The 14478-nt window shown below is 39.6% G+C and overlaps 1 protein-coding gene across 33 annotated transcripts in view; it reads left to right on the top strand.

Moving 5' to 3' along the window:
- LOC111860881 (galactosylgalactosylxylosylprotein 3-beta-glucuronosyltransferase 1-like) overlaps positions 1 to 14478 on the top strand; it is a 38977-nt gene that overhangs the window by 20228 nt on the left and 4271 nt on the right. For 4 of the 33 annotated variants that reach the window (XM_023845018.2, XM_023845017.2, XM_023845016.2 and 1 more), the window contains exons 1-6: positions 5960 to 6077; positions 10462 to 10561; positions 12473 to 12543; positions 12966 to 13070; positions 13185 to 13236; positions 13334 to 13476. In XM_023845018.2, coding sequence (XP_023700786.1) covers positions 13347 to 13476 — 130 coding nt within the window. In that variant the 5' untranslated portion in view covers positions 5960 to 6077; positions 10462 to 10561; positions 12473 to 12543; ... (1 more) ...; positions 13185 to 13236; positions 13334 to 13346. Of the gene's footprint in view, positions 1 to 5390; positions 5502 to 5959; positions 6094 to 6119; positions 7703 to 10461; positions 10562 to 12471; positions 12548 to 12946; positions 13071 to 13184; positions 13237 to 13333; positions 13477 to 14478 lie in introns of those variants that run through there. The other 29 variants (XM_023844993.2, XM_023844994.2, XM_023844995.2 and 26 more) reach the window with 25 other exon arrangements.

Here is a 14478-nt window from a genome sequence, read left to right as displayed (position 1 = left end):
CGATATTTCAGCCCAAACCATCACTGATCCACCGCCGTGCTGCACTCTGGGTACACAGCAGTCTGGGTGGTAAAACCTCTTTGGAGCTTCTCCACACCGTAACTCTCCTAGATGTGGGACAGACAGTGAAGATGGACTCATCAGAGAACAATACATGTGTCACATTGTCCACAGCCCAATATTTGTGCTGCTGGGACCATTGAAACCGACATTTGACATTGGTATGAGTGACCAAAGGTTTGGCTATAGCAGCCCAACCAAGAATATTGACCCTGCAGAGCTCCTGACGAGCAGTTTTGGTGGAAACAGGAGAGTCAAGGCGCTCATTTAATTCTGCAGTGAGTTGATCGGCGGCTGTGGTTTTATGTTTTTCGGATGCAATCTGAGCTAGTGCCTGGACGTCCCTTTCAGACAGCTTCTTGTGTCAACAGTTACTCCTGTTGGATGTGGTCCGTCCTTTGTGGTGGTGTGCTGATATCGTGGTTCTCACCACAAAGACTTGCTGTTCTGGTGACAGATGCATCAGCGAGATGCACACCAACAATTGGTCCTCTTTTGAATTCTGATGTCTCCCATTATGTTGTGTGGATTGCAATATTTTATGTGCAGCTGTAATACTGGACTGCTAGTTCAACCTTCACACTCTGCTCTTTACTGATGGAATGTGCAATCAGTGGAGAGTAGCCACCAGCCCGCGTTGATATAACCATGAAACATGCCAATTCGTATTTCATTTGCGGTGTAAAGTTTAAAATGTACGGTAATTTTTTTGCGCTGTTAAAACACTCGATTGTCGTATACGTATCACTTTTAAATGTGAATGCCTGCTTACGTACCAGTTATTTGCTTCCCTGCATAATGTCTGGTTACATTATGACGTCAACACCGTGCGCGCGATTTGGACCCAACAAGTCTAAATCGTTTGTGCCGTGTTTGTGCTTTAAAATGTTCGTGCTGTTAGTATTTCTAAGTTATATACCTCGTGGATTATCGCAGTGTAGTCTTTCAAATGAGACTGGTTTAGTCTAATTCGGCAGCACGGAGGTGACGTGACCCTGTAATCAAACATTTATATCTAAATATATAAGTGACTGACAGCACGCGCTGATATTTTGAAAAGAGGCATTAAGAAATAGACAGCTGATTCGGAAAACCGTCATTAAGAAATACATCAACGTGAGAAGCTGAACTTCACTGTTAAGTATAATTTTAATTATTTAAGGAGTCTCCTTTGCATTAAGTTAAATAATATTTTATAATAATAACTGTCTAAGGAAAATCTCAATATTATTACTAACTACAATTTAAAGATATATGTGGAAGACAAACATTATTATGAAATATAACTTTTACTTAATTATTTTAAAATAAAAGGATACAATAAATAAATGAATAAATAAATATTTCAATAATTAATTTATGTATAGATATATTTATTTATCTCATTTTGAGTATTATGTTGTTCCATAACATTGGGGCCACTCAGGGTAAATGAAAAAAGTCATGGTAAAAAAAACTGAAAGACATTTACAATGAATCAAACCGTAGAAGCAATACACATTTTCAAGGCGGGGTCATTTGCAACCGACATTCCCTTAACTAAAGTTAACCCTTTATGCTTTGGAAATAAATGCATTTTTTAAAACGAGCAAAACCTACACTGACTAGGTCTTAGTAATTTAAGTAAAATTCATTTTTGCTGCCAGTTTTCCTACATTTGGCAGTATCATTTTAGACACCTTTAATCTGTAAGGGGCGTTTTTAATCATTCGACACTATAAGGATACTGAAATATCGATTCTTTCGATCTTATATCTCGTATATCTCTTCTTTCATTTTTTTACAATGGATTTTTTTACTTCTGGATTCTGTTTCAAATGTTCGTTAAGATTAACTATATTGATCCCGGGGGAGAATTCTGGTGCTTAAGCAGCAAGAACATAGTGCACAGGCGAACATACATGTACTGCCAAACAGATAAGGTACAGACACATGCAGAACAATCAAAATAAACGAGTAAAGCGCATTGGGACAACTCTGTTGTGAATGGCGCTATATAAAAATAAATTAAATCGAATTTAATTGAATTAAAGAGAGCTGGACGTAACTATAGGCCTACTACCAGAACCTGAACGTCAGTGTTAAGATTAGAACTACTCTTCCGGCTCCAAACTGAGAACCACGGCTCCACGTCAGTCATAGAGAGTGGTTTAAGAAGGAAAGTGCAGTTGGATGAGACGGGGAGACTAAACCAAATAAAGAGAACGTAGTTTCGTTTGGAGTCAGTTTACTCCACAAGATAGAAACGAAGCAAAATGTGATGTTTGTCAAAGTAAGCACACTGTCCGTATCGTACAATGGTAGCCTATTTGCGTATTTTCAAAACATTTTTTGAGATCTTGGCGAAAAAATAGGTGAGCAATTTTAATGATTACCTAGTATGTTTAAAAATCAGTCTAAGGTTTACAGCTGCTGTTTTTGCATACGTGCCTTCTCCGAGTCATTGATAGTTTTCTTCCTTGCAGTTGGGCTAATTAATAGTGTGGTGCATTTGTGAGAAGTTTCACAAAAATGAGAGAGGAGGAGGAGAAAGGCGAACAAGAACTGGTAACCGAAAGACATTCGTGTTCTCCTATATGGAAATAGTTTGGACTCCATGGAGAGGACACCAATACCACGGGCTTTGGCAGCGCGGCTTTCCTTCGGCGCAACTGGCGGCAACGCCACCAACTTACTTGAAAGCCTACTAATGGATAGGTTCTGTATGCATGGTGTAGTTTATTTTGGATAAACTATCTTTTGTTTGATAAATATCGCAATATTTATAGCAGAAAAGTGAAATATTGATTTGAGAAACATTCCCAACATCGTTCATAAGTATTTCCATTTATTTCCACTGTTTCTATATGCCCCACCCTTCTCTGGCACCCTCAGCGAGTCAGCCCCGTCTGCATGTACCTGATACAATGTTTCTCTTGACTTAGACAGCATGTCTGCATTCCTTGAGTGGTCGCCTATATATTTATACAGCAGACCACAATTTTTGTTGACTTTAAACGAAAAACAAGCAATTAAATGGAGCGCGGATTTCACAACGAGCAAAAAGCGGCGGATCATAGCGGACTTTTCGACATGTGGCGTGATTATATGCAGTTGGGGACTTTAATGGAGAAGCTGCGTACTCAGCGAAGAAGAGGAGAAATTGTCGTTCCCCAACGCTGTGACCCAGTTGTGAAGAAACAGCCGCACGAATCACGCGTGTGCAGCGGTGGCGCATCCAGCTCAAGCTCGGCCAGTGCCATTTCCGACTGCAGCGACAGCGCCTTCTGCGGATTTTGCAAGCAGAATGGAGAGACAGCTGAAGTGTATCGCTCGCACCGACTCAAAGACAAGGACAACAAAGTCATCTGTCCAGTTCTGAGGAACTATGTTTGTCCAACCTGCCAGTCTACTGGAGACAAAGCTCACACTCGTCGATACTGTCCAAAACGCAACAAAAGTAATGCCATGTTTTAGCAGCATTCTGCTTAATGATATACCAAAATAACTTAGGCCTAAATACTTTATTCTTTAAAAACAATTTCCGTAGGTATATTTTTTTTTCATCTTGAAGCTGTAGGTAATATGTTGTATTTTGTTTATTATCAGTAACCGCAATTCTTTTTCAATTAATTTAAGGGAATTCCTGTCCTGCGTAGGGGAGACCAGGCCGAAAATATCAAGAGCAAGTGTGACAACGTTACTGTTCCATATATAAGAACTGTCAGCATTTCACTGCTGTGTATAGCGTAATCAGCAACTGCTGTAGAAAAATGATGTTAGTTTTGATACTACGTTTGTTAATCAATGCGTCTTCTAGTTCGACTGCCCAATTGTGTTTTGAAAATAAATGTTTTTGCAGTTTCATTGCAAACTGAGAAAGTATATAAATATGCGCCAGCGAAATATAACATAAAAAATTGAAAAGGTAAGTTTTCTGTAAGCAAATTCTATAAACCACTTTCGATTGATTCTTTCAGCTTTAAATGTGTTTATTACATTAGTATCCGAACGTAGTTTCCCATGGAATAAGATTAATGGGATATTTAAAGATATTGCACGGTAAATTTAGATTTTAACCAATCACTGCATTTACGAAAAAGTGTCATTATGTAAAGTTAAAGTAATGTGTTAGTTATATATTTATGATGATATTTATAGCGACTTTCTGTATGGGTTTCACTGGAAGCAGTAATACGTACGCTAATTTTGGCTATTTTTCCGAGAACAAGTTATTACAAGTGCATCTTCAGTGGTATTCAATTCAAGATGTGCTAATTCAATAGTTAACTTTTAAAGCCCATTATTATTCAAGTAACAATTCAAATTCAATTTCCAACCACGTATCCATGGCAAAAGTAATATGAGGTGCCAGGGGCTATCCCAGGCAACAGGCCCGTCTATGAGGAGGGCGAGCCAGCTTGTTCTGGATTTTGATGAACCTCCAAGCCTCTGCTCAGCGCTCGACCTCCGCACATTACTCTCTGAAAACCCACGTCTCGTCCCCAAAATGAGCGCATCAAGCCAATGCAATATCAGCACAAGATTCTCCATTTCTGTGTTTTTCAATAATGAAATCTCCATATTGTCCGTCCCCCGTTGCATCGCTAATTAATTAATGCTACACGTATGCGGCAAGAATATCCAGGTCGAAACAAGACTGCCAACGGACCTCACATCTACACAGATATTTTATTTCCCGTTCTCCGATCTTATCATCAAAACAAAACTTGCTGGTGCTTCCACTTTAAAACGACAATCATTTGGTATAAACAAATAATTAGATGAATGAATGAATAAATAGATAAGCAAGCAAACAATGTGCATGTTATGGTATGTATGTATATATGGAGTTTGCATGTTCTCCCCGTGTCATTGTGGAGTTTCCTCCAGGTCCTCTGGTTTCCCCCCACAGTCCAAAAACATGCTGAGGCCAATTGGGGTTGTCAAATTGCCCATAGGTGTGCGTGGGTGAGTGAATGGTGTGTGAGTTTGCCCTGCGATGGGTTGGTGCCCCATCCTGGGTTGATCCCTGCCTTGCGCCCGTAGCTTCCAGGATAGACTCCGGACCTCCCGTGGCCTTGAACAAGATACGCGGTTCCAGAAAATGGATGTATGGTTGTAAATCTGTCGTATACACGGACCCGAGGCAAAGTTGGACATGAAAGCATTTTAAAACCAGCAATTCCTATGCTGATCCACGATCAGATTTCCCAGCCCGAACTCTAGAATTAACTTATGTAAACGAGTCTTGGGTCTGCAAATGCTTAGCGCAAAACTAGTGAAAATTTAACCAATCCGAGAAGCCAAACCGCAGAAGCTTAATTTAATATTCACTGCCACAACCAATCAGATTCGTGCGATAGGCATTGATTGGCGTAAATTACAGATCGGGCTGGGCACCTGATCATAGCGTTAATTTAAACCTATGCTTCTTATAAGGTCGCGACTGAGCTGACATGGTAAAGATTGGGTGCAAACAAGGCTGAGAACCACTGCCCTAGGCTATGCGATCACATTTCCGAAATAGGATTTAGCCTAACTCTAAGTATATTTCCAGTCTGTGTTTAGTAGGGGTGTAACGGTAGACAAAAGTCACGGTTCCGTTTGGGGTTCACTCTTGGGTGAAACTTCGGTACAACAGGGATAATTTTATACAGTAAAGGATTTGTTTTGAAATTATTTATTATTAAAACAGCATGCGCCTGTCGATGCTTCTGAATAACAAAGCTTAAGAGATGCTTATTTTACACGTTGTAAAAACAATTACGTAAGATTAAGCAAAACTGTACTATCATAACAATCTTTAAAACAACCAGGATCCAGCAGCTAACATTTGTTGGACACTAATTCGCGGGTTCTGGCCGCATATCTGTAGTGTAAATGCGTTTTCGAATTTTAACGGTCCGCGTTTTTTTTACGTTAGGAGCGCGCGACCCGCTGTGCCTGACCTTTGCGCGCGAGGGAAGGAATGGCAGGGAGAGAGACATCGCAGTAATAATAATAATAGCAGTAAGAACGGAATGATAGCACAGAAGGTATCGTAAAATGACGGTAAAATTAATAAGTAACATTCTGACATTGTCTGTAACTAAGGACGAGCCTGTCCGTGACTCGCTTTGCTGCCTGGGCGAACATGGCCTGAGAAGCGGCTTCGTGGTCGCATTGATTCGTTTTATTCGGGAGCTCGGAAATGTCTGTAATAATTTTTATCATTCTCTGCGTATTTATCACTTACATGGTTAGACTTCAAATGAGGGGATGGCGGCTGTTATAAAACTGCTTAATGAGTATCTGTCGGTGCAGTTTGTAGCTTTTCAGCATTTAACAAGCCAATAAACGACGCGAAGTAACAACAATTTTCTAAAAGACGGTTTTAAATGTATGCTGTAATGGTGCATTGATGTGGCCCGCGCCGTCCTGCCACTCAGTCGCTAATGGATGGAATGAAATGATGCCTCGTTTTCCATTTGCACAAGCAAGAGTTCATTGAATGCTTGCACTTATTGTGGTGACTTCTGCGTAAATAATACATCTGAGTTGCAGCTTCACACCGTTAATAAGGCACCCTGCTTTCCCTGGAGAAAATGGGGTGAATGGTTGAAAAGAGCGGTTCTTTGCGTTGGATATATATATATAATCTATGTTTGAATAACAAAACGTGCCCTGTACGCATCTGTCATTTGAATATATCAGTTATTTGTAGAAAAGCAGCTCTAGTACAGCATCACTTGCTGAGAGTACAACAAGAGAGAACAGACATCTTTTCATAGGCATAATAAAACCCGTTATCTTTTTTGTAATGCGTGATGCTTAATCCCTTGTGGCCGAGGAACAATCAAGGGTCCATTATTTAGCTAATAAACCAAATGTAGGTTTTAATTGCTTTGATTACACTTATCCGAAGTATCTTAATTTTAACCCAGTTATGAATTTGGATTTTCAGTGTCCTTAACCACTAAAATGTCAGGTTTAGTTTACCTGTATTTTGTATACTGTTATTGTTGTGTTTTCTGTGTTTCCCCTATTTTGCAAAAAAATTGACAAAAAATGTTAAAAAAAAAAACACTAAAATACCTAAGGCAGACTTAAAGATGTGTGGGAACATGTTACAATCTTATCGTTTTCTGTAGTGTTTGGTATGATTACAAACAACATTTTCCAGAAAATACTGCCGCAGTGAAATTACCCTCGGGACAGCTCAGTCCTTGGGACCAGATCCAAATTAATGAACACACATTTAATCTGCAGTCTACTTAATCATTTTCCATGGAACTGCTACAGAGCCCATACTTGTTTTGATACTGATATTATACTGTATATTCTACCCATGAAACAAAATGAAATCTCAGACCTTGCAGAACAGACCGGTTTGGAAGAAAAAGCAGATCATAAAACATGCACTTTTTTATATTTGAAGTTATATAGCTCTGTATGTACATTTTGAAGATTAAAATATATATTTTAAGTAGGAATTGTTTGATGATTGATATGTCATGTTTTTTCACTGAAACACTGCTTTTATTGTTCATGTTCCGCAATTCTTCATGTTGTGATTTATGATCTGTTCAACCTTATATCCTTGGCCTTTTTGACTGGTGACCTGAATTACACTTGAGTAATCATTTTGCTAACTAAGAAGTGAGACGATATGCAGCTTCAGGTGAGGAAAAGTTCTTTTTGTATTCTGCAGTCAGAGATGTTCCCATAAAAAGGTGAACAGAATGCATAATTTATCAGTTTTTGTTACTCCGTTTTCTGCTAATGGCATCTGATTAAAAGAGGTTCTGTCAACCCAGTAACCTTCATAGGTTCATTAAAATGAATTTGTGGCTGGACAGCTTAATTGGAGCCATTTCTGTCTCTAATTCTATCTGTAAAATGCTGATTAGGGTTGCATGGTCCCCTGGAGTATTTAGTGGTTTGGTCTGGGGCTGTTTTTCTCTAACCATTCCTCAGGGACCTCCAGACAGTCCACGTTTTTGCTCCCTGCCAGGACAGTACCCATTTTTTCTCCTTACTGGCAGGGAGCAAATACGTGGACTTTCTGAGGGTCCCTGAGGACCACATTGAGAAACAACGGTCTAGGGCCAACATACCCCCCGTTTTTTCTCTCTCTCTGATTGAGTCTGTATACTTGACATATTTTGGCTTATTCACTGTACCTCCTTATTATGCTCAGCTGGTTCTGAATTCACTAGCATGACTGCAGAACCAAAGGCTTCTTATCGCTGACACTTTGGTCTCCCTGTGCCATCCAGTCATCAATTTTAGCTTACAGGAAGAAAAGATTAGATGAAATAGCACAGCAGGAAGTTGAGCTTGGAAGTACAATAGTATCACTTTGAAATGACTCTGCTGCAGGTAGAAATTGATTGTAGTGTTATGCTTTGTATATATTATCATAGGCTTAGCTGTGATGTCACAGGACCCTAGGTTTTTATTATTTTCTTTAATCACTGATTAATGAGCATTAAGGACCTTTGTCCTAGGTGGCTAGCTTGATTTTTGCCCATTTTTATGGACATTCAGGTCATGCTATGGGCTCATGGGCATCCTAAGTCATCTTTTATTTTTAATCAGATGTTCTGCTAGGGATATAGACATAGGATCGCATTCATGTCCTCAAGTATAGGATTGCAGATTCTATCCTATTGTACAACAGAATTCAGGAGCAGCTTCAGGAAACTGTTTTATTCAGTAAAATATGTTAGGAAAATGGATGAGGCAGCTCTCCTAGTTCACGGGTCACAGCCTAAACAGAGGACCTTGTGCATATGGAGCCTCACTTTAATCCTTGCATAATGGCTGTTAAGCCCACTTCCCTAAAGTAGCTGCAGCAGCCAGGAAGGAGATCATTAACCTTTTGGAAATTGTCTTTAACCTTAAAATTTATATAAAGGTGCACCGATCCGATATTCAGGATCGGTATCGGCACCGATTCATACCTATTGGATGGATCAGGTATCGACCATATGTGACCAATCCACGTCCAATACTTATTTAGTTTTTGGCAGTCTCTAAAAAGCTCCTATTTCTTGTTAAATTGATTTGTACAATCTATAGCATGACAGCTCTTTCCCATTTTAGATGTGTTTTTGCAGGATTCAAGCTGATAATGCTGCCACTCAGTTTTTTGCCACTCAGTGGATATGAGTACAGTTATTTCTGCCTGCTGTGATGTCATGTGCATACCCTTTGCAGTTAGAACATCAGATAGGAGGGTGACGATCTGGAAGTATTTTATACTTTTACCGGCACAGCTATTTGCAATCTTTGCAAAAACAAAGTTTTAAGAGATGGAAGTAATGTTTAATGGAATGTCCCACTTAACAATCTGCACATAACTGTGAGACCATGCGAGTAATATAAAAAAAGCACTTGATGATTTGGGAGTCGCTAACTTGGGCTGTTTTGCGCACTTGCTACAGCTTGTGATACAAGAAGGGCTGCTATTGCAACGAAGTGTAAATGATGCTGTTGCCAGTGGAAGAAAAATTGTGGGGTATTTTAAGCATTCGCCACTTGTTTATCCTAATTTGGAAGATATTCAAATTGAACTGTAAATGCCTTAAAAACACTTAAAACAAAATGTACAACTGAGGTGGAACAGTATTTTATGTATGTTTCTAGTAGCCTAATTAGCAGAGCTTTTTGCATGTATTTTTTTCATTTGTATTTACTGGTTTTAAAAAAAAGAGCTCTGGTATCAGATCGGTATTCCATATCGGCTGATGCCCTTTGTTCAGGTATCGGGATCATATCAGCACTGAAAAAGTGGGATCGGTGCACCTCTAATGACAATGTTAAAGTAAAAAGAACTCTAGTGTTGGAATCTATTAGTATCGGCAGTTGTGTACCAGAACTGAAAAAAATGTCTATCGTCCCATTCAGAAGTTTATTTTATACTAGGAACAAAATTACATTGCTGTAAAATTGGCTACATCTTTTTTTGTTTAAATACTAGAATGAGGTGGAATGTGTATGTGCCTGTCGTTTGTGCTAATTCACACCACTTTCTTTGGCCACCCCGCAACAAAAGAGCAGCCTGACTATGAATCATCTGCTGAAAAACAAAAAACGTGCAGCAGTGTGAGCCTCAGAACTTTTCCACTGTGATAAAGTTAACAGACGAAATGAAGATGCTGGTCTTGGCTCTGGAGGAGAGTGCAGTTCCAGCCCTGTGCGTTCATGCCGCTGATACAGCGACAGGCGAAAATCAGGGCTGGTGAGATTATGTAGTGTGGGGCTCTTCAGTCTCAAAGTCTTAAGGGTTCATTACATCTGAAGGGCTCTTACTCAGCAGTGGGAGACTGCTGATCTGCAGGGTGCTTTTTTTACAGTTCTGTTGGAGAAATGAGAGTAATGGATGTGTGACAGGTCACCCCACATTTATTTGATTATAATCATATTCTATGCCAGCAGGAGATGGGAGAGAAGCGGCGTGAGCGCTAGCTGTGAAACCTCCACCTTGATGTGCAAAGAGTGAAGAAGAAGCATTTAAAGGAGGAACTGAAGATAAGTATGTAAAACTGCTGAGCTCTTCCCTCCCAGGCAATTTACAGAAATGTTGACCTGGCAGTAATTTGATGCTGAAATGGGTTGAATTTCTCTATGCTGAAGTTTATTTGTAGAAAATACACCAGCCGTTAAAAGAAGATTAAATGCATGTTATTTCATAAGTAACACCTGGAGTGTGCAAAGTACCAATTTTTCAGATGTTGTGAGTGTGACACATATCGGTAAGCTTTTCATTTTGGAGGTTTTTATTTATATTACTTGAGTTTTGTCTTATTTGTTTGTTTGCTTGTTTGTTTTTTTTAATTTGGATTGTGTGATATCGGAATGGTTGTCCCTATAAATCAACAACCATATGAGACAAATGACAGATCTGTCATTGTGCTTATATGGAATGTTTGAATGCCACCTCTGGCCTGAGTATGTGGAGTTTCTGTGTTGCCTTTGTGTTACGTAGGTTTACTTTGGGTCCTCTGGTTTCCTCCCATTGACGAAAGAGACGAGTTATGCTGCGTTCCATTTACTTCAGAAGTCGGAGCTGGGAATGAAAGTTAACTGTGTTCCAGTATAGCAAGTCGGAAAGCCATTTAGCAATACCAGGGATCTGTTTTAAAAAGCAAGATTTCTTTCTTAGCTGGATAACTTGTTGAATTTAATTTAAAATGACCTTTATCTTCGGTCACTTTCATTTAGCCCAGACTTAAATCTGACAAGTTATCTGGCTAAGCAAGAAATCCTGCTTTCTGAAACAGGCCCTGGTTCTAGCCCAGTTAATTGTTAGCCATTGGTAGCAATATCAGTTGATAACAACAAATTATGCGGTGTTTTGCGCATAAAAACACCGTAGCAACATGTCCACAGATAGCGGTTGGACAGTCTGTGTGTACAACTAATTTAATGAGCCACAAATAAGATGTAAGTGCTAATAAATAGCATAAAACTACAGCTTTAACTTCTGTTGATAAAGGAAGCAGCCATCTTGAATTCTGAAGTCAGGGTTTGTAGTTCCTCTGACTTTCCGAGTAGAAATTCCGACTTCAGGGGGTATTTCAGATGAAATTTCCAACTAGGAACTCGGAATTTCCAAGTTACGAGTTCAAATGGAACGCATGATTAGGCCAATTAGTCTCTGCAGACTCTGTAGTGTATAGGTCTATGTGTATTTTAATGGTTTAACAGATCTGAAACAGACAGAAATCATGATAGAAATGTTCGCGATCTCGTGTCACAGTTCTGGAAGATAGCACTATAATATTCACACCCCCAACCCACTGCTGCAAGTGCAGCCTGTTGAGCTCTCCTTACATTACTCCTACATTACATTACATTACTTTGAGAGGAAGGAATGTTACAAAGCATTTTCCATTTCACAATTAACACTATAGCACATGTAAGTGTTTGTTTCAGTTGTTTTAGCCTTAAGCAATGAACCAGACCAGAGGCGCTCTCTTTGAGAGGAAGGAGTTTATTTCCAGATGATGTTCTCCGGTGCAGTGGATGTTTTTATGCACAGCCTTCTCAACCTTCTTCTCCAAACTTGTGTGTAATACCAGCCTTTTTACAGGGTTTTGGACAACAAACCATGTTTGATCACGTCCAGGCAGGAGCTACAAAATAAAATGTCAGGAACCAAACATTGGTGATGAGTGACTTGGCTGCTTGATCATCCTACCTTGTGGCAGCCTTTGCATAGGATAGAGCCTTGCCTTTTGGTCTTAATAGGGAGTGAAGACTAGGCACTTTCCTGTTTCCATTACTAGGGCTAGGCGATGTATCAAGTTTTTTTAGATATATTAATATATTTTCATACGACATATAGGATGAGACAATATCATTTATATATATATAGTTTATGTAACTTCACCATGTCCCACCCCTGTCCCTCTGCACACAACCTGCCTCTCCCGCTCACAAGTCCTGCATTCAGCAACAACATGGAGACAGACACAAGGCAAGCTAGAAGAGGAGCTGGTTGGTGAAATATAAGTGGGTAATTCATTTTTGAGCCATTTTTTTCATGTACGACATGTACAGCTGTCTGTTAATAAAAGTGCCTGTGTGACACTGGGGACATTTGGCTCTGACTTGGAACTATTTGTTATTAGTTTATGGGGAAAGTTTATATCGCCGATATGATTTTTGGTCCATATTATCCATCCCTAACCATTGCTATTATCAGTTTGAATACAGGCAGCCACACAAGCTGCTATTTCTGTGTCATAGTGTCATAATATAACCAGTGATATCACAAAATAATATAGTAATATAGTTATTATTCTGTTTAAAATTAGGGTAAGCTGTATGCCATGTAAATTTCACACATGACATCTATTTTATTGTTTTCCAACTATGTGTGTCACATGACTGTTTTGGTCCAATCATGATCGAGTGATTGTGCCTGTGGTAAGAGTTAGGCTAGTTTCATTAGCTCCAGTGGATAATAACCTTGAGATTGCAGAAGATCATGACACATTCAAGTCAGCGGTGTGGGAACATTTTGGTCATCCAGTAGAGTTGAGTATTTTGATTTACATTTTGTTTTTTAATTTATTTTTTGTTTATATGGTTATTTTATGTGAAGTTGTGGTATGTGGTTATTATTTTTTTCTTGTCCCTCCCCCTCAAAGAAAAAAAGAAAACAAACAAGGTATCAAGTCGAACAGCGGCTCAAAACTTGAGGTCTGAACCAAACTGTAGATTTGGAGAATCGTTACACCCCCAGCGTGTATTTGCCCTGTGCCAGACTGACCCCACCCCCCTGTTCACATGTTCACAGGTGATGACGTGGCATGAGCACAGTGCTGGAGATGCCCAAGAGAAGAGACGTTCTCGCTGTAGTGCTGATTGTGCTGCCCTGGACGCTGCTCATCACTGTCTGGCACCGGAGTGCCGTTGCTCCCATGCTTGCAATTCCAAAGGGTAATGGATGAAAACCACGCCCATTGGTCTTGACTTGCCAAAATATACACCGAAGGATGACTTTAGCACTTTGCACTTACATCATCAGTTATAATGCTTGGTATGATTGTTTTAGACACACAAACTGTTTTCAGACCCTGCACAAGAATTGGAGGTATAAAATTAGTAAAAAAAAACCAAAAATGCCTAGATTACTTGATGATCTGATCAGATGCCTTTAGCACCAGCTAATTCTCCTCTCTAACCCCAAGCTAAATAAATAAATGTACTATAGAAACGAAGACTTGCAGATTGCTAGCATTCCATGGCACAGAAGTTAAGGCTGCTGCTGTTAGTGGGAGTGTAGTGATGAGGTCATCATTGCAGTTGGACATGTGTCCAGAATGGTGGCCCCATGTGACCACCATGTGGTGCTGGTGCCAGCAGTCCATAGCTCCAAACTCTCCAAACCCTCTGCCTTCCTGTCCGGGATCCTGCCACACCTGAATACTTGGCCTGTTTCTAATGTAGAGCTGTGCTGGATATTGTTGATATTGGTGATGAACTGTACTATGAGTTCTGGGATTTAAATTATAATGAATATGGCACCATTAATTATTAATCTAGCAGTTTTCTGTTGTGCCATTTCTTCTACGGGGTCATGGCTGGATAGGCCTGGCTAGGGATATGTTTGACATTTCTTGTAGGTTTAGGGTTATAGTCAGATTTTGGGTCATGGCTAGGGTTAAGGGAGAGTATTCGGTTTGGCTTCAGAGTTAGGCATATAGTTAAGGTTAGGCTTTGTTTTGGGGTTAGGTCTAATGTAAGGGTTAAGGCTTAAGGTTAGCTAGCTTTAGGGTTAGATATAGGCCATGCCTGATCCTAAGTCAGTATAACCCTAAGCCTAATCCTTATCAAATCTTAAAACTTAGTGTAACCCTAATCCATTCCCAAACCATACCACTGACTCTTAGTGTTTAAATTCTAATCATTTAAGTTCAGATTCATTAAAAGAAAATGGGT

The sequence above is a fragment of the Paramormyrops kingsleyae genome, chromosome 24 (assembly GCF_048594095.1).
Source record: "Paramormyrops kingsleyae isolate MSU_618 chromosome 24, PKINGS_0.4, whole genome shotgun sequence".
Lineage (NCBI taxonomy): Eukaryota > Metazoa > Chordata > Actinopteri > Osteoglossiformes > Mormyridae > Paramormyrops > Paramormyrops kingsleyae.
The sequence above is the reverse complement of the archived record's forward strand: the minus strand, read 5'-3'. Positions and strand labels throughout refer to the sequence as shown.